The 26,970-nt window shown below is 43.5% G+C and overlaps 2 protein-coding genes across 5 annotated transcripts; one reads left to right on the forward strand and one right to left on the reverse strand.

Moving 5' to 3' along the window:
- Nucleotides 1–86: 86 nt before the first annotated feature.
- Nucleotides 87–5,155, forward strand: NUDCD2 (NudC domain containing 2; the record flags this gene model as incomplete). The annotated part of the gene is made up of 4 exons (XM_083597513.1): nucleotides 87–275; nucleotides 2,773–2,821; nucleotides 4,110–4,261; nucleotides 4,817–5,155. 4 exons carry the CDS (start codon nucleotides 87–89, stop codon nucleotides 4,898–4,900), a joined length of 474 nt encoding a protein of 157 aa, XP_083453639.1. The 3' UTR covers nucleotides 4,901–5,155.
- A 3,072-nt stretch (nucleotides 5,156–8,227) lies between these two features.
- Nucleotides 8,228–18,913, reverse strand: CCNG1 (cyclin G1). Of its 4 annotated transcripts, none has more exons than XM_083597481.1 (7): nucleotides 17,750–18,913; nucleotides 15,447–15,710; nucleotides 13,547–13,800; nucleotides 13,063–13,141; nucleotides 12,874–12,972; nucleotides 11,139–11,338; nucleotides 8,228–9,914 (listed from the first exon to the last, which is right to left on the reverse strand). In XM_083597481.1, exons 2-7 carry the CDS (start codon nucleotides 15,708–15,710, stop codon nucleotides 9,845–9,847), a joined length of 966 nt encoding a protein of 321 aa, XP_083453607.1. In that variant the 5' UTR covers nucleotides 17,750–18,913; the 3' UTR covers nucleotides 8,228–9,844. The 4 variants fall into 4 exon arrangements, with proteins under 4 accessions (XP_083453607.1, XP_083453606.1, XP_083453609.1 ...); XM_083597480.1 differs by having other exon boundaries at nucleotides 17,596–18,912; XM_083597483.1 differs by having other exon boundaries at nucleotides 8,228–9,916; nucleotides 11,143–11,338; nucleotides 17,750–18,911.
- Between the last annotated feature and the right edge of the window lie 8,057 nt (nucleotides 18,914–26,970).

Raw genomic sequence — 26,970 nt, forward strand, 5'->3', positions numbered from 1 at the left:
CGAGGCGGAGGGACGAGGGCGCATGCGCCCTTTCCCCGGCGCTGGGGTCGTGGTGGGGGGAATGAGGCTACGCGCCCGCTGAGTGGATGTCGGCGCCGTTCGAAGAGCGCAGCGGGCTGGTGCCGTGCGCCACACCCTGGGGCCGCTGGTACCAGACCATGGAAGAGGTGTTCATCGAGGTGGACGTGCCGCAGGGGACCCGCGCCAAGAGCGTCGAGTGCAGCCTCAAGAGCCGCCACCTGTCTCTCTCCGTGGCCGGCGAGGAAGTTCTCAAGGTGCGGGGAGGAGGAGGAGGCAGGAACCAGGGGCGGCGACTCCGCGCCCAAGCGCACGGCTTCCCCCAAAGGAATCTGGCAACTGCAGAGCTTGAGTTCCCAGCGCCCTCTATGACTGCAAGTGGGTTGGGCTAGATGGCCCGCGCCGCCCCTTCCAACTCTTCAGTCCTGTGGCTCTGCGGGTTCTTGGGAGGAAGCCATGCGCGTTGGGAGTGCTTTTTTAAAGTGCATGGTTGCACATATTTCCTTTCTTAGTCTCTTGTAGTTAGGCCTGCTGAGTCATAACCATGCCTTGGACTAGATCTGGTGCAGGGTTTACATATAAGCTAAACAAGCCATAGCTTAGGGTCCCACTCTCTTGCCCCCCCCCCAAAAAAATAAAGGAAAAAACTGGATGTACATTTCCAAAATAGAAGATAAAAAGCAAATAATATAAAACCTACATACAGCAACAGTGTTTTGTGTTGTGTAGGCTCCTATGTTGTAAGTAATGGGCCCCACCTGCTTGCCTGCTCCCTAAAATATCACTGGTTTGCTCATTTCTATATCAATTACTTTGATAAAATACACATTTTATGTGTAAATGGCATTAGATACCTATTAGGTCCATAAATTACCATATAGCATATATTCAACACAAAAAACTGCAACAATTTGTTGTTGACAAAGACAGCTGGACAAATAAATGAGCCCCATAACCTTCAGTAGCTTAGGGTCTCATCAAATCTAAATGTGGCTCTGACTAGATCATTGGTTCCCAACCTTTTTTTGGCCATGCCCCACTTAAGCATCTCTAAAATCCTAGTGCCACCCCCCCCCCCGACATATTATGATTATTATTCAAAATGTGAACTCCTATTCACGTGGAGGAAGCCTGAAAGGCCATTAACTGTTAATAACTCATTCTCGGATTGCCCCCCTTAAAAATCAAATTGCCACCCTATGGGGCGTGTGCCCCACGTTGGGAAGCACGGGACTAGATGATCCTTGTGGTACTTTCCAACTCTACAGTTCTATGATTCTTCTTTCTCTAGCTCCATAGCCTACCTCCCAAAGCTAGTCTGGCTGCATACTAAACCTGTAACTGCCTCAGTTCCTCTGGTGTAAGAGGAGACATTCTGCATCAAGGCAAAAGGTCCATCTGTCTTGACTCAGTGGAAAAGTGATCAGTTGATATGCTGGGAAGAAGAGTTTCTGGCAATGGTGTTATATTGTGAACCGCCCTGAGATTTTGTGATGAAGGGTGGTATATAAATGAAATCAAACAAACAAACAAACAAACTATTCCGTGACATTGTTGTACATGTGAGCCATCACTTATTATTTTATTATTATTTATTGAATTTATATGCCGCCCTATACCCGGGGGTCTCACTTGATGATAAGAGTCTTCAGGTGATGAATATGCATGTGTCAAACGGGGCCTCTGCCCATTTTATTGGGCATTCGTGATTATTTGTGCTCCCAGTGGTATCGGAGTGGTTATATGTGATCCCACTCTCAGTACTGTTTGCACCTGCAAAATGGTTTGGGGCAGAGATACTTCTTTGTTTCCAATCAGTGCATGTCTGCCACTTCCTTCTGAAATCCTGTAACTTTTCATACTACTGGTGCCCCAAGTAGACTTTAGTCCTGCTCTTGTTGCGCTATAGTCTCGTTCATGAGTGTACATGCTGACAGCAATAATGTGATAACATTGGGACAACATTGCACAACACCTCATAAACTGGAATGATCTGTGGAGGGTCCAGTTTTAAATCCACCACAATACACTGTTATTGCATCGATGACATGTTGCAGAATGCACCCTCAAAACAAACAAACATAAACTGTCTCTAAAGACCTGAGTCTTTGAAAAAAGAGCTGTCTATCCAAGAGGAAAGTGAGTGTGGGAGTTTGGTAGTATCCTTGATCTCTTTCCTTGCTGCCCCCTACACTCTCTTAAAAGCGCAGGTCTCACCATACGTACTCAGAACTAAATGCTGTTGAATTCAATAGGCCTTTCTCCTAGGTAAATGGGGTCAGCCATTAATGTGGTCTGAGCCTTGTACTTGCAGATCTGTGCACATCATTAGATTTCTGCATTCCTTTTGTGTGAGCAAGCATTTGCCTGCTTCATCACATGTGGAAAGTTGTATGATTCTGCCTTTGTAGATTAATGGAATACAAATTCATGAGAAATAAAGGAGTTTATATTCAGCTTATATTGCACTATTGGGATGTTGCACACATAATAGAATCCAAACTGTATAATTAAAATGGCAATACCAGACAAGGAGATTGAGTCCCTGTAATTAAACAAATTTACTAAACTAGTTAACAAGTAGTTTTTTTCAAAAAATAGACCGAATCCAACAATTATCATTTACTTACATGCAACACAAAACAAATGATATTTCTGGAACCACCTTAAGAAGTTTGAAGATTTAAGCAAATCTTGTTTGTTTACAAATGCATGATACAACACACTTTTTAAAACAGTTAATATTTCTTTCAGGGTAAACTCTTTGATTCTACAATAGCGGATGAAGCAACATGGACACTAGGTAAAACCTTTGTTTAAGTGAACTTTTGGGAAGCAATTTAGCTTCTTTGTTGAGTTTTCTTCCCCGGTAAAGTTAATGTTTTATTCGTGGAATTTGCATGGGGTTTTCATCCTTCCTTGCAAGGGCACAGAAAGATTCACACGTGGATTGGCAGAGCCCTGTTTCTCCCTCCCTTCTCCTGAACTGCCTGGGGAGTGGAAGTAATGGATGAAATGAAGTTTCATACCGAAACTGTTTCCAGAATCGTTCCACTGTTTTAGCATGCTTGTTATAAATTGTGGTTGTGTTTGCTGCCCTTCAGGAGGAAGAGTGGGATATAAATTCGACAAATAAATAAAGACTGTGCATGCCTCCCATACACCCATACAGCCTCCCTATTATGTTATGTGAGTTCCAGTTACTGCCTCATTTGGCTGAGCATAGAGATAGTTGGATGAGGTCATGATAGGCGGGCACAGACCTCCAATTCCTCATTAAGGCCTGTTGTGCTCATCACTCATGCATTGGGGCTAAAGCGGAGCATGTGGGGCTGTTACTGCATCTGCATGTGGAGGGTTTGTTTCTGTGACGTTTGTCTTTTATGCAGAGGTCCATAAAGGCACTCAACAGCTTGTTGCTGGGGAGAACATTTTATTTTTATTTTGCTCTGGTACAAGCACGAAAACAGAAAGAACTCTTACCTCCTTCTATGTATGCCTAAAGAATTATGCTTAGAGGAATGGCAGGTGTAGTGAAGCTAGAGAAAAAGAACTATCTTTCTTCTTCCTCTCCCAGTTCAGTAAATGTTTGTCAGTCCACAATACTCCTGCAGAGGCATGATGTTTGTTCTTATTAAACGATTTGCGTACCACCTTACAAGCTTCAGTCACCTGGGAATGTGTTAATGTGATAATAAATCTCAGAATCTCTGACAGCAATTTTGCACAGCCAAGCTGTCTGTCATATGATTGCTGCTGTTAATAATTGGTCACCTTCCATCGATCTAAGTGCACTACACAGGGGTTGGAGAACCACTGCCCCTCCCAAGCAGGATGTCCATTGATATCTGAAGGTTGCTGACCCCTGCAGCAGTCTGAGGATGAATATATGAAGACAAAAAAAAACTTAGTCACAAAAGGAAAGCTCATTCATTTGGTGTTGGCTCCACAAACACTGTGTGTAATAGTTTAGAGAGAGCACGTGCCTTTGCTTGCTGGTCAAAAAAAAGGAGCTGGTCTAAATGCACGCAAGTTTCCAGCTGTTGTGTGTCATCTTCCTCTCTTGAAAAGCACACTTCTTTAAAAAACAGAGGACCAGAAACTGATACGAATCGTCTTGACGAAAACCAACCGTGATGCCGGAAATTGCTGGAGTTCTTTGCTTGAGAACGAGTATGCTGCTGATCCTTGGGTCCAGGACCAGATGCAGAGGAAGCTGACGCTAGAAAGGTTCCAAAGAGAGGCAAGTCCGGGGACATCAGTTAATGTTTGTGGCTATGTATTTGAACCAAGATTTGTACATTACGGAAGCAGGGTATTGAGACGTATCCTGAATATAGCCGCAGTGGTATATCAATTATCTAAATAAACAAACTAGCGGTAGTGATCCCACGGACCATATTCCCAGTGTCCCTAAGTTGTGCCAGTTCTATCCTCTCTACTCCTGACATAGGAGCTGAGTGTGCAGTGGTCTGGACTGGGGGAGAGCGGGTGGCAGAGAGGCAGTGCGCATAGGGATGTTGGGGTGGGGTGTGCTTCCTACACAGTTTAGGGAAGAGATGGCCCTTTGGATGGTGTGACTCCCATGAATCCACAGCCAGTATGGTCTATGGTCCTCAGGGATAATGGAAACTGCAATTCATCAACAACTGCAGGTTGGCCACCCCTGGGTTAGGCCTTTAGACTAAATGCTTCTTTTAATTTGCAAAGCAGTTAGCAAATGCTGCAAGTTAATCTGATGAATGGGTATAAATGAAATAATGCTTTTTTCCATGTGTGTTTTTATTTTCCTTCCCAGAACCCTGGATTTGACTTCAGTGGAGCAGAAATTTCTGGAAACTACAGCAAAGGAGGGCCAGATTTCTCTAGTCTTGGAAGATAGCTGTCTTTTTTTTTTTTTTTCAAATGTATTCCCTTGAACTCAAGCAAAAATGTTGTGAAATATAAATTGGCCAAAGAACTCACCTGTGAGAACTAGGCTTAAAAATAGTTCACTGCTTTTTCTCGATAGCTTTTAGATCACTTAACGACAATAGGCTTTTATTTAAATTGTGCTAACACGGTAATGCTATGGCATATACATAGTTCACAAGTCAGTACTATATGTATATCAGCAATAAAAAACCTATAATAATGCTATTATTATTATTATCATTATCATTATTATTTTAAAAACCCTGCCAGCTGAAAGTTATGTTGAAAAACTATAGGGTGCATCATTCTTTAGAATAAGAATACCACTCCCCATGTGCTCCTGGCTTTAATTTTGACAGAAAACTGCCAACATGGCAAGTTAGTAAAATGAATTTTGAAGTGATGTTCTATGTTGTGATATATAAAAGCACGTTCTTTTGAAGGCTGGGTAATTAAAAGCAGATGTGGCATGCTGTTGCAATTCTGTGTGGCATCCACTCAGTTGACCCAAGCACAATTTGGATTATATGGAAGTGCCTGTAGACCCAGCTGTGTATGCTAAATTGTGGTGTACAGGTAGCTCATATCTTACGTGAGGGTTCAGTTCCAGGGCTTCATGCGTAGGCGCAAACATGCATAAAGCCAGGAAACCCCAGAACCGACCCCCGTGCAAGGTGGAGCACTGCTTACCTGACTTTGAGAAGGCAGCGCAAGGGCTCTGGGATGCTGCAAGGGCTCTTGCATCGCCTTCCCAAAGCCAAGTCAGCCCATGATTGCAACTTTGTGTGGGTGGTTGTGGGGAAATAAATAAATGGTGAGCGGGTTTCCTCTGGTCTTTATTCTCCACCCCACCCACACAAAGCTGCAATTGCGTAAGTGAAATAAGCGTAAGATGTGAGTTACCTGTAATTAGAGTCTCCCATACTTTTGTGCCAAGTTCATTTGTAAGATAAACCTTGAACCAGCCAGTCAGCTGCAATCTTGGGCAGAGCAACCTCGCAGTAATATTCTTCCTGGGCCTCTACTCAGACCAAGCCAGTCATCATTCCAATGGTCTCTCCACAAGGTTGGTGGTGGTTCTGACTTTGAATCAAATGACTGCCTCACATACAATCAAGAATTGTGGCATTCCCAGTTGGGTTTTTGACTTTTGGTATTTGATGAGGGTCTGGTGCTGTAACTGCTTTAGAACACAGGAAGAGTTTCAACAGGGTTTGCCCTGCAGCTTCCCCTCTTGCCATTTGAGAAACTCCGGCCCAAAATGTCATTGGGCATGCAGATGTCATTGCAATATTCTGTTGCTCTTCAGCTCTTGTCTGTACAGTACTGCACATAAAGCTTTAAATGTTTGTAAACATCTTTTTTAATAAGAACATAAAATGTACTTCTTATGCAGTCAAGAAATGGTATGTTATAAAGTTGCACCCCATTCTAGAACAGCCGTGAAGAACCTGTGGTTCTTCAGATAGATACTGCTGGACTCTAGCTCCTATCAGCCAATATTGCTAATTGTCAAAGATTATGGGAACTGGTCCACCATCAACTGGAGAGTCATAGGTCCCCCACCCTAATAGACAGTAAGTGCAATGTCCTTTCGTTTCCTGTAGTCATACCTTGGTCTCAAATGCCTTGGTTCCCGAACAAATCGGCTCCCAAATGATCAAAACCTGGAAGTGAGTGTTCCAGGTTTTGAACGATTTTCGGAAGCCAAATGTCCAGCGCGGCTTCCGATTGGCTGCAGTACGCTCCTGCAGCCAATCTGAAGCCGTGGCTTGGTTTTCAATTGATTGCAGGAACGCATTGTTTGAGAACCAAGTTACAACTGTATATACACAGTGAAATGAATACAGTCATACCTTGGGTTATGAACGCTGTGGGTTACGCATTTTCGGGTTGTGGACCATGCCGAACCTGGAAGTACTGGAACGGGTTACTTCCGAGTTTCAGCTCATGCGCAGAAGCACAAAATGACATCATGCACAGAAGTGCTAAATCTTGTCACGCGCGTGTGCAGACTCAGTGCTTCAGGCTGCGAACGCTGCGGGTTGCGAACATGCCTCCCGCTCGGATCATGTTCGCAACCGGAGGTATGACTGTACACTTAATTGTAGTTGTCTGGTTACCTCCTTAATAGTGTAGGCCCTGCATCTTTAAGTTCCCTGCGGGGGTAGTAATTTTCATGTTTGAGAAAGTCAAACCTTTCCATGAATTAGTTTATACAATATGCAGAAACTGGGATTTGTTTATAATTTCCAAGTTAAAATCTCTTTGCTGAAGCCTACTCCAAACACTCAAAGCTATTGTTTTAGCTATTCAGTTGCCACATGAACTGTATTTGTGAACAAATTCATCAAACCTCAGAGCAGCTTTATTTTGTTTATATTGTGTCTAAACATACACTTAGCTTCCGTGTGGCTGGGGTGGGTGGGAAGCCTTTGCTAAAAGGGTTACAGTACAGTGTTGAACAAAGTTGTCTTGTAAGCAAAAGAGCTTGTCTGTGCAACAGGACTTCCTCTTTGCTTGTGCACCCTTTCTGCTCGGGGGGTTGGAGTAAAGTACCAGGACAGATGTTACATGGGGAGCAGAAGTCCTTGTACCAATGAGACAACTTGGTTTTATGCAGCCCGTGTCTTGATCATTCATTGAGCTATGATGTTGCTGTATAGCAAACTGAGAATTTTAATTTGCCTAGGGCAGCAGAAACTGTGCCAGACGCATCTGCAAAAAGTGAAAACTAGCACTTTTAGGATGTGTAGGAATGACTGAAGAGCGGTCCCCCTGCAAAGTTTATTTCCACAAAGGAAATACCTTCTATTTATGCAGTGGCACTCCACACAAATAGACCACTTTTTGTCTGGTGCACATGTAACCTAGACAGATGCTAACCACTCAATGACTAGTTTTGATTTTAACTCCCTATAGTTTTTAAAGCATTTTTAAATCAATGCTTTCATTCCCCTCCCCCCAGGGGAAAAAAACATTTCAGAGCTTAACTTCTCAGTACACATTGTGTAATTCCATTATTACTGTTTTACACAATCCATTTGCGATTTGAAACACAATATGGGGAAGAGGCTTAGAGCTTTTGGCTTATGCAATTTCTCATTTACACATTGCCCTCTGCAGGACTTCTATATGCCCTGGTGCAGAAAAAAAGGACAGGGAGCTCTTCACCTAGTCTCTACTCTTCGGCTTCAAATTGTGCACATGGTTCCGTAGTATTAGAGGCGTTTTGTTCGTTTGCTTAAAGCTAATTACCTGCAGGATGTAAGGCAAAGAAATTCACTTACACAACTCCTGTTTCAGTATGCTTTATTGAAAGGTACACCATTTCTTACAAGGCATAACGGCACTTGTTAACTAGCTGCAGCATTCCCTGACTCACACGGAATAGATTTATAAATTCTCTCTACATCCAGATGGCAAAAGGCACATGTTAGGAGATATCAATGCATCAGTAAGTATCACAGTATGGTCACTTGGAAACCAATGGCTTAAGGAAACAGTCTATCACTTCATTTTGAGTAGCTTGTATTGAGGTAGAAGTTGGTACTGAAGTTCTAGAATACTTCCTCACACAGAGTTTCAGCCAGCAGCTTTAACACAGGTAGAAATGACCATATATGCATTTAGACGAGGAGCTACATTCATTACAGAATAAGTTACTAACCCAGTTAACAGCTGGAAGACACCTAGACTAGAAGTGGATGCCATTCAGAGTAAGTAATGGAGAGGTGCTGATTCAGCCAAGCTAGGAAAGCCACTTCTGATGTACAGTGGCACAGGGCTTCAGTACATCATTCACAGCCACATGGCAAAACTGCCCTAAGCATTACTTGGCTGCGTACTTCAAGAGGCATTGTGCTCCCAAGTCCTCACTCCCAAAGGCTGCTATGTCCACATTCAAGTGGTCATGATGCTAAAAAGTTAGCTCATGTTTTCTTCCCCACCTCAGCTGTCCATTTCAACCTTCCAATACTCATCAATGGTAGCTAGTCCTAACTGGCTCACACTGGCATCAAGGGGACCTTTTGTGGTAAAACCCAATCATTGCCACATCTTCCTCTAGAAACACTTTCCAGCTTAAAATAAAACAAGCCTGTGTATGAGGTTTATAAAACCAACCTAACACAATGTTCTACAGCAATCCACCCCTCACACGCTTTGACCAGTCACTATTGTGTTCCCCAAGATGTACTCCAGGACTACCTTTCACACTTTCTACTTCCGCACATTTTAAAACTGTTTAACTCAGTACAGACTTTGGACGAAGCGTCTCAGACAGCCTTTCTATTTTTAGGTAGTGCTAATGTCCCAATGCTTGACCTACATTCTTACCTCAGCTTAAGTGTCAGTGAACATTGTGAAGTTTCAAACAGTGTTTTTAAAAAAGCAGACATTAAGCAGCATTTACACTTTGCTAGAATGTGCAGTGAAGTGGTGCTAGTCACATTATATGTTTAAATGCTGTACTTCTAATACCCTGGTGTTTAAAACACATTAAAAACATCATAGCTTAACTCAAACACTTGCAATACCCATCTGATTCAGTCTAGGCACAGACATATAATCCAGTTCCATACTTGTAAAGTGCATCATTATTTCAAGAAGTTTCAGAATCCTGGATTCAGTTGGGACATTAAAGTTTCACTTCCTTAAACGTGGTCTGAACATGTTAAAAGGTTTGTGTAGAAATGTTTAGGACCAAACACTAATGGTAGTATGAATTTCATTTTCCTCCAGAAGTCAGAATGAAACACTCGAATAGCTGCCATTTGTGTATGCTTTAGGCCCAGGGATCATTCTGTAAGAGTATCCTCATTCTTCATCATGAGGGGTTAAAAACAAACACTATTGATATAACGAGTAGCAACATTTTAAAATGAGGATGGATATTGGTTTTCAGTAGGGTTCAAGATATATCCAGCTGATTCTCTGCTCCAATACAAAAGGAGATCTGCACTCCCATCTTCTCATGGATTCTCTAGTTAAATGAATAATAAAAAAATGTTATTGCAAGGTGAAAGTAAAATAGTATAAATTGATTTAATCAGTACTGTACAACATTCAGTTCTGGTATGTTTTTTTTTAAAAAATATCACTCAATATCAGAAATAAAAAATAAACAAGATTCTTCTGAATCTCTAGACTTCTCCTCTCCATGGGTTCTTTGGTTAACGTTTTCAACTGCATATTATAAATCCTAATTTTTTAGTCCTCCATTGTATCCAAAGTTTATGTAACATAGTAAGACTTATTTAAGACCTGCCAAAGAGTTCAAATGTTTACAGTGGTCTGTCAAATATAATATAAATTTCTCCCATTCTTTCTTGAAGTTTTGATCCTCCTGGTTTCTGATTTTCCCAGTCATTCTCACCATCTCTGCATAGTCCAATAGTTCTGCCAGTCCACTAAACAAGGTCCCTACAACATTCAGTTCTCAGTAAATAAGCAAGTTATGCAGCGGGAAGATTTACAAGAATTTCCCCACCCTTTCATCTTTCTGCTTTCAGGAGGAGCGAGTTTTGATCTATTTCAAAACCACAACTTAGCCTACCATAAAGACATTACTAATGGAAAGATGGCAGAAGTACATTAATGTGCACAAGCACTGCTTTTCCCCCCACCAGAACTCTGGCACCTCTGAGGTGGGCACCATTGCCATTCTAAAAGAACAAGGGAGGCATTCATTGGCAGTTCTGGCACTTCTTTTTCGAGAAAAATAGCACTGTGCACAACCATGATCATTTTGAAAACCTAGGTCAGTACTTTCACCACTGGGGAATAGGAATCTGTGGTCATTCCTGACCATTGACAGTGCTGGCTGAGGCTCATGGGAGTTGGGAGTACAACCTCTGGAAGGCCACAGGTTACCATCCTAATGTTACACTGGTTAGTACTTCAGAGGCAGACTGCTTTCCTACTGGCTACTCATTCGCCCACTTTTAGTGCCGCTCGTGAGTGCTGTCAATATAAAGAACCTTCTTCTCTTCCTCCTTGAAAAGATCAGGAGTAGAGTAGATATGAAGCTTTGATGTTTAACTAGCACTGCTCACCTAGCCACACACTGACAGAGTGGGGGAGGGTCAGAAAGTATTTTTAAAATTCTTCTAAACAAATCAAAAGAAAAAAACCCACATGCCATATAGACAACTTATTTAAAAGTGATTACGTTACAGTTTTACAGAATCTTATTTCAAATTTACTCACCTTTCAGGAAACCACTTTCCGGGATCGTGGGAAGATGGGAGATTCTGTAGTAACTGTGCTTTAGCTGCCGTGCCGTACGGCCGGACACAATCCATTTCAGCTTCTGAACATTTGGTTTGGAGCACTTGCCTGAGGAGTATTCCAAAAGGCACTTGGACACAAGCTCTTTCCAAAAAGACAGCTCTCTGTCATTGATCTGCCAGAAGCAAGTTGGAAAATAAAAACTAATCAGTGCCACTGAGAAAATAGCAAAGCTTTGTTTGAAAGTCAGGTGTGCACTTGGCTTTCAGGATAAACACTAGGAACCAAGTAAGCTGTTGCGATTGCCAGACAATAACATACAATTTGATCTGCCACCTGATGAACGCTCTCCATAGGGACAAGATGTCTGACACCATCACTGTCGGTTTTTAGGTGCCAGGCTAAGAGATTTTTTATTTACCCAGGCCTTTGGTAGTTAAGTTAGATTTTACTGTGATGCTCATATTTTAGTAGGGTAGGGTAGGACTTATTCTTTCTGTGTTGCTGGGAGGTTCATTTTAGGAATTATGTATAATAAATTGTTAAATTTCAGGCTTTAAATCGATTTTATCTGTAGTCTAACTCGCTAAATTGAATTGAGGGTGTTTTTTTGTATAAAGCAGCTAACAAACAACACTACTGCAGGTGGTGACCATTCTGAGCGGGGTTTCCGTTCCTGACCCCCCCCCCCACACAGGCAGAGTCCGTGGAAGCTACTCTGCCCTGTTACACTTGCCAGCACACCCATTCTAGCCTCTTCTGGGTCCAAAAGGATCCATTCATCAGCAGTTGCACATCAACTGGACGCGTGCAAAATGGTCACCGCCTGTACTACTACTAATAATACCCTTAAGCAAGGTTTCAACACCACCCTGTGTATCAAGCCCCGACAAGTTTTGACATTCTTATTCACTTAAGTCTACACTCTGCCACCTGACAACTGTCCAAACCAGCTAGTACTATATCCTGCTTCCCCAGGGAAAGATCTGTCTCAAAAATTCCACTTTGTATATCAATAGGGGGTTGGGCTAGCAGATCTTTGAGATCCCCTCTAACCCAGTGGTTTTCAACCAGTGTGCCGTGGCACCCTGGGGTGCCTTGAATGGTGGCCAGGGGTGCCATGGGCAACACCGGCCTCTGTCCTTCTTTCCTTCTCTCCCTCCTCTGATGCCTTCTTGCGTCTCTGCCTCCCAAAGGATTGCACAGCTGTTTCTTGCAGCAGATCTGACTACAAGCTCCCCAGATGAATGGTGCCTCTGGGGTTGGCCAGGGGGTGCTTTCCAGGCCCCTGTGGGGCAGTGGGAGGAGGCACCTCTCCTTGGGGCAGAGGGGGGACAGCTCAGAGACCAGGGACAGCAGCAGCTGCCTGGAGGACTACCAAGGAGAGGAGGCTGAGGGAACACTCCACAAGGGAAGGTGTTTGAAAAAGGGTGAGGGGCTGCCAGCTCTGCAGGCAAGGGGTGACATAACTGGGCTCCTGACCCCACAGGGCAGCCGCAGAAAGAATTTAGTTGGTCAACGGAGCTGTGGTCCCCAAAAGGTTGAAAACATCTAGGATTCTATAAGATCTAATCACGCTGAAAACCGACGTAGACAAAATCCTTCATTGTACATAGTCTCTTATTAGGCAAGAGGCTCTATACATTAACTCAAGGCTGCTGGAAACAAAGAGATCCAATCTTCTGGACTAAGCATTTATCTACTGCCTACCTTGGAATGTATTTGAAGGTGTTCTATGGTGCCTTCCAATTCTGGCAGTTTTTCTTCTTCAGCTTCCAGGACCAATATTGAGAGAGCCAAGACAGATGGCTGAGGAACAGACAAAGCAATTAAGATGACAATCAATCTTCTCCAGGTCCTGCAGAATATCTGCAAGCACCGATCAATCAAGATCCTTACCTTTGCTTTCGAAAGAACAATCCTGCAGTGACATGCCTTCAGCTGGGCTTCAAGTCTCTCAAAATTAAGATGTTTCTTCCTGTAAGAAAGTGAGACCTAGTTTAGTAGAGTCTCGTCTTTGCGCACAAAGTTTACATGGCAAAGCTAACCTTACTAAGCTTTGAACAGCTACAGAAATTTTACATCAGTTTAGTAATATTCATTTTTTATTATTTCTAAACCACCAACTCATTAAATATATATATATTTAACACATTATAAAACTATGAAACCATAAAATACAGAAGAAATGAACAACACCGAATCAAATTATCTAAAACCAGTTTTCAAACCAGAATCATTTTCAGCAGGTGACAAAATATCAAAATGCAGGTGCCTCAGATTTCACTCTCCACTGTTCTCAAATTCCATCCAAGCAAAGACTTCCACTCTGCCTAAATGGAACTGCCCATTCCAAACATGTTCTGAAAGGAAAACTCTCTACCTCTCATAGGTTAGGCTGCCATGTAAGACCGAGTGATAAAGTTGCAGAAACTGGAAGGCCGTCGTTGCTTTCACTTTACCACACAGCTTCTCTAGAATAATCTCCTCCATTCTCATCAAGTCGGAAACTGTGAATCGGTACTGGCTTATTCTAATTAAGTCGGTGGCTAATGGAACATTCCTCTCTTCTTCCGTCGCTTTCACTGCTAGGTAGAAGCAGCTTAGCCCAACACAGCCCAAGTGTTTTGGCTGCACCTAGAAGAGGAAAGAAAGTCAGAGATTCAGGGTTTTTCTTTCTAATATGCAATTTCATTTGTTTTAGGCTGCTAACAAACAGCTAATCAGGAAGTAAATACCACTGTACTTAATGGGAGTTAAGACTCCACATCACAGGATTAATGAGATACAAGTCCAACAGTATATTTTTATATGTGTAAGATTAATAGGCAGCTAGGTGGTTTAGGACAGCCTTCTGCACTCCTGGGTCAGATCTATCAAGCTTCAGGATTGACCGGTAACAACCACCAGGGGTTCCAGATGGGAACCGTTTCAGGATCTAGCTGGGAATTGAGCTGGAACCTTACACATGAAAGGCAGATGTTCTGCCATTAAGCTGTGCTTCCCTGTAGAACTTCCAAAAGTTCTCTTCCCACCACCCGCAATTAATCATCTTAACTTCCTTGAGTGGAAAGTTCATTCCAAATATCCTTGCATAAGCCTACAGTCATCCCTTAAATAGAAATGCATGCTCAGTTAGCTCTAGGCTTGGGGAAGCAAAGCAACTATTTCTCGCCTCCAAGCACCCACTGTCATATACGTGTCTCAAATGTTTTAAGGCTATTCAAGTTCAGTACAGATAACCCCTGCCCTCTTGCAGAAAGGGCAGTCGAGAAAGACTGTGTATGCCTGGCACACAGCAGTTAGTTGCTTAAATACTTTTTATTTCTTTCAAAAAGGTACTATTTGTTTGTTTGTTTGACTGACTGACTGACTGCTCCTAAATGTCCCCTGCTGCAATTCTACAAGGTTTGTAACATCCTCCACCCCACCTGGAAATGTCCTTTAAAAATAGTTTTCAACAAACCACAAACCGGAATTTAATAATGAATACTGACATGATAGACATGATTTAAAATAGGATAGAGAATGCAGCTTGGATGAGTTGGTCATGATCAATTTGGTGCTTGGCCCAAAAACGGTAGAAAACCCCTGTGCTAGATGAACACATTTTCTTTTTGCGGTGGATGGAGCAACCACTACCAGCAGTTTGGGACAATCCCACATAGCTCCAACAAGCCAACAAACACACCAGAAACAGAAGGTCCTGTGTGGGATACACTTTCACCCACAACATTGTTCAAACCACTCAAAAACAAGGTATTGTGTAAGTTGTCTACTTGTGATACACAGCATCAGCCTCGAATACTGAGACCTCAGAATTATATGCATTCTACATTTTAAGGGCAAGCACAGTCACAGCCTCACATCTCTTTTCAAGGCAGCTAGCAAATATACAAAAGAGACTATACAACTGGTGAAAGAGAGGTGACATTAAACTTGGCATGCATGTTCAAGATACAGTTATGCATTTCATGTTGAAACCCAATCTCTACTCCTGGCTCAAGAGGCAGGAGCAAATGAAGCCTCTCAGACATGTGCTTTGATAGTGTTTAGTCTTTGGATGCATTCAGAATTGCTTGAATCAACGAGACAAGGAGAAGTTTCTGATGCTCTGAACCACTGAGACCTCAAAATCTGAATTCCAGTCGAGGATTTACATAGCATAACTGCATGCATGCATGTTGAATTGAATGCAACACTCTTTTGCAGTCAAAGACTTTAAAGTCCATATGGTTACGAAGAGATGAATGAGCCTACAGCTTTGTTGTTCCAAGACTTACCTTCATTTTTGACAGAAACCTGTCTAAGTAATTCACTGTGAGAGAAAACGTCTCTGTACCAAAGCCAAAGAACTGAATTAAACTAAGCAGGTCCTTCACTTCAAAGTCTCGCAACCTTGCCGTCATCCGGAGCCCATTATCGTGAGCAGATTCAATTATTCTCAGGCCAGATAACTTTGGCTGACATCTTAACTCTTGATCCAGTAACACACTCAGCTGCCGCAGCAATTCCAGAGTCTCACTTGCTGCCAACATTTCAATCATCTGAAATACAAGACTTGGGTCAGAGCAACTGCTTACAGCATAGCATTTGTCTGCAAATTCACAAAAGGAGCACATTTAAAACTGCCAAGGTAGATCATTGGATGCTATAGTGGCATGATGCATTGCCTCATCTTAAATGAAAGCTCCCACAGCCACCTTTGATGAGATACTGCAAAATACAGGGGTAGAGAGGGAACAGGTGGACAGTAGTGCCAACAACCCATGTGGACATAGTCAGAAGGGAACAGTCACAGTGGCAGGTGTTGCATTCTGCTAAAAATGGGCTGAAGTTTAAAAGGTTACAGACATTATACGCGAACACTATGCATATTCACATGAGAATGTGTGGGCGCTCTCTCAAAACAGGCCTAAAAAGATCAAATCCCCAGGGTTAAGACAATCTTTGTCAAGTCCACAGACTCAACTCCACATTGGAGCCACAGCAATTAGAGGGTACTGTGTGAGTCTCAAAGCCCAAGGGATTGTTGCTTGATATAAACAAAAGCAAGACAATTGGCAGACTAATGCTCCCAGCTACACTGTGCAGACATGACGTTTAGGCCACATCACTCCCTTTTAAACAGGCAGCAGGGGCCACATCTGGACTGAAGATCAGCAAGGAGGAGTTGCTAACAGCTAACTGAATGAAGGGCATCCTTTCTAGCGAAGACTTAAGGATTTACTGGTGGACCTCTTAATGCATGGGCATGTGTTGCCAACCCCCAATGAGTTAGCGATATTAGATTATTGCAACATGCTCCATGTGAAGCTGCCCTTGGATCTGGTCTGGGAAGCTTCAGCTAGTGCTGAATGCTCAACTAGACTGTTGACAGGATCATGGCACAGGTAGGTGTTGAAAGACCTGCTCTGGCTTCCAAAATGCTACCAAGCCAAGTTTAAGGTCCCTGTACTAGTGTGCAAAGCCCTTAATCATTTAAGCCCTAGATGCTTTAAGGACCACCTTGCCCTGTAGTGCTCCTTGGGTGAGTACTAGTAAGGCCAGAAGCATCAATCAAGTCAGGAGTACCTTCAAGTGTTATAGGCCAACTCTGGGGAACTCTGTCCCATAAGAAGTTGGGGCAGGAACTGGCCCTTACTGAGTGTCAGACGCTTGGCCAAAACTGTTTCATTTCTGGGGGACTTTGCACTCTGAATGCTTCCCAGATATTTTCCTTATTTTTCTTTTTTAACAGTATTTTTTGATTGGTTTTTAAACAATGGCAAATACAAAAACAAGAACTAAAACCGTTATCCAGCAGTACATCTAATGGCTTTTGTCATACCCACTGAATTTAGACATAAGCTTGCACATCCCTTTTATGAGATTTTTAAAAGTTTTAAATGTTGCATATATTTCTGTCCTATTGTTGTATGCCGCTTTGAAACCTACATGGTGAAGAGCGGTATGCAAAGTTTAAAATAAGCAAACAACATTTAAGTGAAGTTGCAAGGGCTGGCCTTATGCTGAGACTTTGGGCTCCCTGCGTGTAAAACATGACCATCAATGGGCCGCCTGGGACCTGCTCCTTCTGCGATTATACTCCCTAATTTCAGAACTGAGTAGGGGACCCATGAAATGAAAAATGAAATCTGCACTTTTATATGGAAATCTAAATCTGGGTCTTCCCCCCTTCCACCCCCCCCGCCCTTATTTTCGTTTCGGTTCTATTTGCGGCCCTTACGGATCTTCATAGTGAAAAAGCAAAGAAAACCTTGCAAAAGCCTGAGGTCCGCCCGCCTCTTGCGCCTGCGGCAGCACCTTCCTGCTCTGGGCTTTGCATGCCCGGGCTTGCCCTTTTCCTCTCAATCTCTTTCCTCCCCTCAAATGCTGAGCTTATGCATCAGAAACCCACCTACCCATTGAAACCCCTCGCCTGTCACCTACCTTGTGCCCCAGGAGAAATGAAAACCAGACGATTGGGAAGCGCGGCGGCTGCTGCTGCTGCTCTTACCCGTCCTCCTAACTCCAGGCGAAGTACGCGGAAATAAAAGATTTGCACTAAAAACAAATAAACTTGTAAACATTCTACAGAACTTACTCTTTCTAAAAGCAGCCGTTTATTTTAAATAGCATTATATTAAAAAAATCAAAGAACAGGCTTAAATAAGTTCTTCCATTTCTTTTCCAGCTCAGCCTTTTCCTCCTGCTGTTGCAAATACCTTCCACGAAGCTCCGCCCCTCCGCATATGTATAAAAGGGTCGCTCTCTTTCGATTGGTCGCTACTTTGACCTGATGGGCGAATCAAAGCTTCTCGTTCAGCCCCGCCCCCTGGCAGAGCGAGAGAAAGCCCATAGAGAGAAAGGTGTAGAGTCGTGCACGAGCTCCGGTATCCCGTTTCACCATCTCGGTTACCGCTGGTCGAAACTTAGTTGGCTCGCCTGACTTTGCGTAGGTTAACCAGGACTGCAGACAGGCCACAGAGAGTGAGGCAAAAAAAAACCCCACTGCACAATCATTCCTTCAATAAATCTGACTACTAAATGGATTTCTGCATTAAGGACAGAGGATCAAAACCTCTGGAAGAAACTTGTAAGAGGCTGTAAGCCTAGTCGCTATCTCATATGACGATTGTTAAATATGTAATGTAATGTTTGCACGCACTGAAGTTTGAAAAACGGTTTGGGTTTGCAAAGTAGGGGAGTTCGTATTAGGCAAGAGAGGTTTGTCTCTAGCAAATGCAGCAAGGAAAGGCTGGGTGTTTCAGCCTTTAGGCTAATAGACAAGACCGGCACAGGTGAGACAACCACCTCTACTGGTAGGATCCATAAGGACAACAGATCCCAATGTAGATCTTTATCGCCCAACCCCTTGTTCCTGATGTAGATATTCACTTCCCCCTTCTTTCCTGGCAGCATGCGTGTTGCCAGGGGGTTGGAGAGGGGCAGCTGCTCCCCATTATATCAAGTAAATAAATAAAAATACATAACTAAAAGTAGAAATCGTCAGAATATTTGAAATTGAAATGCTCACTGAGATACCACGACCTCCCTCCCTAGCGAGCATTTTCCTAGGAAAAGAGTTAGGGTCTGCTTTTGTTACGCTTATGCATGTAACATATCATTTCATCCTTCCTTGCACTTTGTGAGCTATTCTCTGCAGAACATCAGAATTTAGAATACTACAGCAGTGGTTTCTGGCTGGCTATCTCTCTTGCTCAGCCACGCACCACTTGTACAGAAGAGTGGTTATTCAGTACCTTGCAGAGAGTAAAGACTTGGCTAAGGTCCACAGTGAGGGGGGGGATCTCAATGGGCTATATTTACAGAGTGTGCATGGAAAATTGCATTGGAAAAAGGAGGAATTTGAGAAGGAAGTGCTGAAAAAGTTTTAGTTTAGATTGTTTTAAAACTTGTTTTAGTTTAGTTTTTGTAAAAATAATATGAAAAAGGCATGTTAATTTTTTTTAAAAAATTTAACTTTCTAGTTTTCAAATAACTGAAGCTTTTGACAGATTGTTCTGAGCACTTGGGGTCAAAAGAAAGTAAAGTGGTTCCTCGGGTTAAGTACTTAATTCGTTCCGGAGGTCTGTTCTTAACCTGAAACTGTTCTTAACCTGAAGCACGACTTTAGCTAATGGGGCCTCCTGCTGCCGCCGCACCGCCAAAGCACGATTTCTGTTCTCATCCTGAAGCAAAGTTCTTAACCCGAGGTACTATTTCTGGGTTAGCGGAGTCTGTAACCTGAAGCATATGTAACCCGAGGTACCACTGTAATTTAAACAACTGTTGTTGAGACATTTCATTCCGAATCTGTGAGACAGAAAGATGATGATAACATGGGGATGTCCTCTCCCCCCCCCCCATAAATCCTGGCTATGCCCATGTTTTATATCTGTATTTCTGAGGGCACAACCCAAGTTTCCCAACTGGAGTTAACTATTGGTCAATGGTGGTCTGCATGTGTTTTCCATCCTGCCTGCATATATAATAAAACAAAATCAAATCATTTGAAAGTTGTCTGTCTCTGTTCCTTTTCATAATACTTTATGCTTATGTGTACATTTTTACCATCAAGGCTTGATACCATAGCAGTTTAGGTTTTGGGACCGTCTAAATTTTGGCAATATTAAATATCACAGCAATTAATAAAAAAAGTTTATCTCAAGTCTTTATGTATTGTAGTTTTGGTATGATAATAAAAAATAAGTAGCAAATCCAGTTGTGGGTCTGATTGTAACAATTTATTATTTTTATTAATTTCTTGAAATATTATACAGTATTCCAAAATGTTACAATTCCCTCACATGACCACCACACGGGGGGGGGGGGAATATCTGCTCCCACAGTCTCCCCAGTACAAAGGGGAAAGTGTATTATTATTTATTCTGTTTATTATGTGGGGAATAAAGGACCAGAATAATAAAACTGTTAAAGCATTCTCTCTGACTCTGGCACTGATTTTAAAAGCAAAAGTTCATTGAACATTCATCCTGATTCATTTTCACAAAGTTTGTAGAGAGGTTAGATAACGTCCCCTTGATGCAGAACAAAACATGTTAAGGATGGAAATACCGTATTTTTCGCTCTATAAGATGCACCCGACCATAAGACGCACCTAGTTTTAGAGGAGGAGAACAAGAGGAAAAAAAATCTCTCCCTCTCTGCTCAGTGCCTCTCCAGCAAAGCGGGAAGAGAAACAGAAGGGGCTCTGTTTCTCCTCCTGCTTTGCTGAAGGGGCTCTGCACAGCTCTCCCTCTTTGTGCAGTGCCCCTTCAGCGAAGTGGCAGGAGAAGCTGAGCCCCTTCCATTTCTCCTCCCGCTTCGCTGAAGGGGTGCTGCACATAGAGGGAAAGCTGCGCAGCGCCTCTCTAGCGAAGCGAAGCGAAGCCAGGAGAGCAACAGGCTTCGTGTTGCTTTCACTGAAGCCAGGAGAGAGAGATGGATCGGTGCATACCGATCCCTCTTGCTCTCCTGGCTTCAGTGAAAGCTGCGCAGCCTGCATTCGCTCCATAAGACGCACACACATTTCCCCTTACTTTTTAGGAGGGGAAAAGTGTGTCTTATAGAGCGAAAAATACGGTAACTACAAATAGCACTTCTTTTTCTGGTTATCACTGGTATCCTGTGAAGGCATTTGGCCCTGCAGTGGAAAATGATACGATCTGACTGAGACTGCAAAGATTGCTGACAGTGCATAGTCTTTTACAGGCTACAGTTGTGTAGGGTTAAGCCCTCATTCTCTTCTTTGTAGGAGAACGACAGTATCTTAGAAGGCCTCAGGGAAGAAGAGTCGACTAATGCTGAAAGTAGACACAATGAAACAGCTGCACTCCTAAAGTAGCAATTCTGTAACGAGCAGCTGTTGATTGCATATAATTTTGTCTTTCAGCTGTTAACCACCATTTATGGCTTTCTTTTCTTACGTTGGAGAGAGTGCTATTTGCACCGAAGAAGTTTAGAATCGAGCACAATTAAGTTAAAAGTTATGCATACATTATCTGTTCCGCTTCCTGAACTGAATGTGTGTGCCTCTGTGTGTGTCTATTAAAAACGCTACAGGATAGCAATTCACCTAATTAATGGCTGCTGCCTGCCTGGATGCTTCCAGTTCAAGGTACTGGTCTTGACTTAAAGAGCTCTTTATGGCTTGGGGATCCCAATATCTTCTGGAATGCTTCTTCTAATATGAACCTTCCTGGACACTTGGGTGTCCATCCAAGGCCTTTTTCTGGGTCCCTCCAGAGAGACAGGCTTGGAGGGTAATGATGAGAGAACAGAGGCTTTCAGTGTTACACCAGGTAAAGACTTAGGGCAGGATTGTTGCATGTGCAGAACATGTGCTTCAGATGGGCAGTGTTAACTATACCAATACAGTAGGTCGGAATGGGGGTTACAGCTATCATAATCAGATGTGGACTGGGGTTGACATATAGCATTGAGGGTAAGCAAACACACTTCCTGTTTAAGGGTACTACTTCCTCTAGAAAAAGCCCTTATTGAACAATGCTTCTTAGAGTCAAAGTGCATTAAAGGTAAAGGGACCCCTGACCATTAGGTCCAGTCATGGCCGACTCTGGGATTGCGGCGCTCATCTCACTTTATTGGCCGAGGGAGCCGACGTTTGTCCACAGACAGTTGTTCCGGGTCATGTGGCCAGCATGACTAAGACACTTCTGGTGAACCAGAGCAGCGCACAGAAACACTGTTTACCTTCCTGCCGGAGCGGTACCTATTTATCTACTTGCACTTTGACGTGCTTTCGAACTGCTAGGTGGGCAGGAGCAGGGACCGAGCAACGGGAGCTCACCCTGTCGTGGGGATGTGAACCGCCAACCTTCTGATCGGCAAGTCCTAGGCTCTGTGGTTTAACCCACAGCGCCACCCGCGTCCCATCAAAGTGCATAGGGGTGTACTTAAAATGGTATCAAGACTGAGTTTCTCAGTAATAATCTGCCTTCTTGATAAACCAATGGGTATTATATCCTAATAACCAAATCCATGCAAATTCTTGCTCTTTGCTATTCATCTCCTAATGTCTCCTAAACTGATGTTTAGCAGGAAACTGATGAACTATATTGCCAGATATACACTGTGAGTGAAAACTGAGGAAGATGTGATTCTCTTTCCTTCCAGGTCAGTTGCAGGTAATGAGGTCAGGATCATATGTTTCTTCTCTTCCATGCTTGCCTATAAATATCAGTCAATGACTCTGCATGGGGGACATTTCCTACAAAAGGTCAAGTGAACACTAGGAAGGAGGGTGGGGGACCCAACGCTGCTGTAAGGGTGCTGTGTACTCTGTACCTAAAAGAACAAACAAACAAAAAACCTCCAACAGCTTATGCAACAATTCCACAATCTGTGCAAGTAATGTAAATTAAGCTAATTGGTACAATTTCACATATTTGTGTAACTTATTCTTTTTTAAATAGTCTGCTTCTGGAAAGGCAGGAGGAGTTGTGATGGACACTTGAAATCTTATCCAGCAACTCCTCTGGCCTCAGATTTCATCAAATGCCCATGCACATTCAAGCACATATGTTTAAAAATTATTTTTAACCCACTATTTTGTGAAATCTGGTACATTGCAAATCCTGTATCTCAAAAATAATTTAAAAGGGGGGTGCAGGTAAGCAATCTTCTCTGTGCATGCCTATAATGGTTCTCAGATTTCTGGAACTGAGGGAAGGTGGGGAAGCACTAACTCAGGAGAGGGGACAACAACACACAGCTTGAATATATCCCACCAAGCACTGCCCATGGCATGGGAAACTCTCAGATAGAGTTCAACTGAAAGTGCTCATGTGTGGATGAACATGCACAAAAGTGCACATGGAAAAATCAGACCTGTTACATCTATGTGCACATTAACACCCTGCTGTGTACGCAGCCCAAATATTGCTTACATTTTTTACAATAAAAATGTGCTCTTAGCATGCTTCCTTGGCACTGTGGGTTAAACCACAAAGCCTAAGGCTTGCCAGTCAGAAGATTGGCAGTTCGAATCCCCGCGACAGGGTGAGCTCCCGTTGCTCTGTCCCAGCTACTGCCCACCTAGCAGTTCGAAAATACGTCAGAGTGCAAGTACAGTGGTACCTCGGGTTACATATGCTGCAGGTTATATACGCTTCAGGTTACGGACTCCGCTAACCCAGAAATAGTACCTCGGGTTAAGAACTTTGCTTCAGGATGAGAACAGAAATCGTGCTCCGGCAGCGTGGCAGCATCAGGAGGCCCCATTAGTTAAAGTGGTGCTTCAGGTTAAGAACAGTTTCAGATTAAGAACGGACCTCCGGAATGAATTAAGTACTTAGTCCATGGTACCACTGTAGATAAATAGGTACCGCTCTGGCAGGAAGGTAAACGGCATTTCCGTGCGCTGCTGTGGTTTGCCAGAAGCTACTTAGTCATGCTGGCCACATGACCTGGAAGCTCTATGCCGGCTCCCTCGGCCAGTAAAGTGAGATGAGCGCCGCAACCTCAGAGTCATCTGTGACTGGACCTAACGGTCAGGGGTCCCCTTTACCTTTACCGCCCCCCCAATATTTGTAAGCAAGTGTCTGTTTGGGGTTTTGAGGGGATCAGAAGGTCTGGAACAGGCACAGGAAACCTCGGCCCTCCAGATGTTTTGGGACTACAATTCCCATCATCCCTGACCACTGGTCCTGTTAGCTAGGGATCATGAGAGTTGTAGTCCCAAAACATCTGGAGGGCTGAGGTTGCCTATGCCTGGTCTGGAATCTGAAATGGTCTCCTTCTTCTATTTATCTATTTATTTAATTAATTTATATACCACACTATACCCAGAGGTCTCAGGGTGGTTCACAGAACAAAATCAAAATATAAAACCACAAAATATATAATCAAAATAAAAAACAACAACCCAATAACCCCCCCAAAACACCCCACATTTGAAAAGGGCATTTGTTGTTGTTGTTGTTTAGTCGTTTAGTCATGTCCAACGCTTCGTGACCCCATGGACCAGAGCACGCCAGGCACTCCTGTCTTCCTGTCAGGAGTGCACATCCTGTCTCCTGAAAAGGGCATAGGATGTCTAAAACCAGCTATGCTCCTCTACCTGACCCCCCAACCTGCTCTTTGGAAAGGAAATCTTTTGCAGCATGTTCTTTCTTTCTTATTCCTGTCAAGAGAAGAGCCTGTTCTAATGGACAATGCATACTTCTGCTGTTTCATAAGCTGCATATGACAGGAGCCTCCGTTGTTTCAGAGAGAGGGAGAGCGAGTGAGCAAGCAAGCGAGAGCGAGAGAGGAATGTGTATGTGAAAAAACTAGGAATCAGCCTTCAACTCTGACTGTATTGCAGGGCTGCTTTCTCATGACTCATCTTGCCAGCAAAGGAGAGTCATATGCATAATCAACCTCCATGTGGGGATTAGGAGAAAAGGCACTGGCTTCTTTGAGTAAATTTTTCAGAGGGCCTCTTGAAGCCACAAATCACATAGCCTCCGTTAGCAAGCATAACAGGTTCTATTTCCAGCGTATGTTGCTAATAAAGGTTTTCTTCATAGGCTAATGCTCAATGGCATAGGCCACCTCATAAGAAAAGGTTATTTTTAGCGTTTCTCTTCACCGTCATTTACTTATGAATATTTATCATGGAATAAAACTGCAGTTAATTCTGGAACCTCAGGAAAGGTTTCCAGATGGCATATTTAAAAATAGCTTCTATTGTAGAACACCAGAGGGGCAAAAAAATAGATTCCCATGTCATGAGATTTTTAGCTGTGGCAAGTCAAAAGAAACATCCATGATTAGATGCAGTGTATCTTGGGTGGCTGACTTCTAACAGTCATGCCCTGCTTGTGAGTTTCCTATGGGGTTGTGTCTGGCCACTGCTGGAAATAGATCTTACATTTTGTAAAGAATACACTTTAAAAACAAACAAACAGTATGGCCTTGTGTCCAAACGCCAAAACTCTTTGCTTCACACCCAGTGCAACCCTGGACATGTCTACTCAAAAGTAAATCCCACCAAGTTCAATGGGGCTTAATCTCGGATTAGTGGGTACAGAGTACAGTCTTTCACGGGTGCCAACTCACCCTCAGGGTTGTGGGCACCTATCACTGCAACACAGACATGCGACATCACACGCACAAGGCTGCACGTAGTTGCATATGGTCTGTTTACAAGCAGATGCCATGCTGCAAATGTGGTGTGTTTGCCACCCTAATAAGTGCTTTTAATTTTTTTTCTATTGGCCTGACAGTAGCCAGAGCCAGCCAGCCCATAAGGTGGGATGAAGCAGCTGCCTCAAGCAGCGCCCCCTAATGGGCAGCTCCTCTGTTCTGCCACCCAGCTTTGACGCCAGTCTTCCCAGCCTCAAGGAGAAGAGAGACCAGCTCTTCTTGCTGAGTCAGTGAGAGAGAGGATCTGGAAAGGATCTCCCCCTCCTACCCAGTGGGGGACTCTCTGTCCCCCATCATGGGTATGTAGGGGTGCTTCACGTCAGGTGCGGAAATGCCGTGGGCCACCCCTGCTGGCGGCTGTTAAAACTGCCTCACCATGGCTGTAGTTCAATGGTGGAGAATCTGATTTGCGTGCAGAAGGGTTCCTGGCATTGCTAGGTAAGACTGGAAAGACTTCCTGTCTGAAAACCCTGGAGGGCTACTGCCACTCTTTGTAGACAAAATTGAGCCAGCTGGTCCAATGGATTCAGGCACTCAGGGTTTGGCTGTGTTGCATGGTCACAAGCACCTCCCAACAGGGGTGTCGTGAGAAACGGGTTCCTGGCAGTACAGCCCAACATGATTCTAAAGTCAATCACTTCCAACTTCTCATACCCTTGTTCCCCTAGCAGTCCCTGCATCTGCTACCCAAGACAGAAGCCGTGAGAGATATAAGCAGCCATAGTCCAGTGAAGAAGGCCTGGCCTGTAAGGAACTAATATCTGTCTGCTCTCTATTTCAAAGAATTATAGTTCTCACAGTCTGAACCTCAGGAACAGGTCAGGAGCATCTTTTGGAGAGTGGGGAAACATATAGTGTGTGTGTGTGTGTGTGTTTGTTGTGTGAGCGTCTGTATTATATCATTAGCCTGCTTGAGAACTTCAATTAATTGACAGTGTATAAATGAACTAACCAACATGTAATTGGTCCTGAGTCTTTCTAGAATGGCAGCTGCCTCCACAAAAGCTTCTGCCGATTCTCTTGAAGAAAAACAAAGCTTTATCAGGCTTTTCTCAACTGGCTAAGCTAGTGTTAACATTGCATTTGCTGGACTGCATGTGCAACGTTAACAGAGAGATGAGGAGAGGGACTCAAGATGTTGGACCGCCACTTCAAGCCTCCGCAGTTGTGTCATTTAGACAGCCCATGCTGTCTTCCTGCCCTGCTGCCATGGGCAAGAGTTGGTCATCTGGACGCTGACACCAGGCTGACACTCGCTTTTGCTTTTCAACTGCAAAGGGGCAGATTTGAGGAGATGTGATCGCACAGTGGGCCAACGACAAAATTCCAGCAGCCGCTGGCTGGAGCTGCCAAAGGATGGAAATGGCTCTTCCCCATTTGCTTTCTGATGCAGTTCAGTGCAACGCAGGACCGTACAACAGGCAAAACTGAATATCTGAACCACCACTACATTTTTAGATTTGTTGAGGAACGGAAGTTGGAAGGGACTGTAGGAGGCTAGATATGCTTGAGGACATGGCAATGAAACCACTTACACATAACATAAAATATATTTGGGATGGTGTTTGGTTATGTTTTAAATTCAATCATTCACACACAAACAAACAAACACTGTCTTTAAAGTTCTTATTTATTTAATGCAAAGCAACATTCCTTGTTTTGTAGGCTCAG

The sequence above is a fragment of the Podarcis filfolensis genome, assembly GCF_964270895.1.
Source record: "Podarcis filfolensis genome assembly, chromosome: 2".
In the NCBI taxonomy this organism is placed as follows: domain Eukaryota; kingdom Metazoa; phylum Chordata; class Lepidosauria; order Squamata; family Lacertidae; genus Podarcis; species Podarcis filfolensis.

Bases quoted from the DNA above. Each gene is read 5' to 3' on its own strand.
- CCNG1 (XM_083597481.1), bottom strand. From the start codon at position 15,710: ATGATTGAAATGTTGGCAGCAAGTGAGACTCTGGAATTGCTGCGGCAG. The intron at 13,801-15,446 runs GTAAGTCTTGGA...TTCCTCTTCTAG, and splicing joins GGTTTCTGTCAAAAATGAAG to GTGCAGCCAAAACACTTGGG. The intron at 9,915-11,138 runs GTAAATTTGAAA...ATTTAACTAGAG, and splicing joins AGTGGTTTCCTGAAAGGTGA to AATCCATGAGAAGATGGGAG.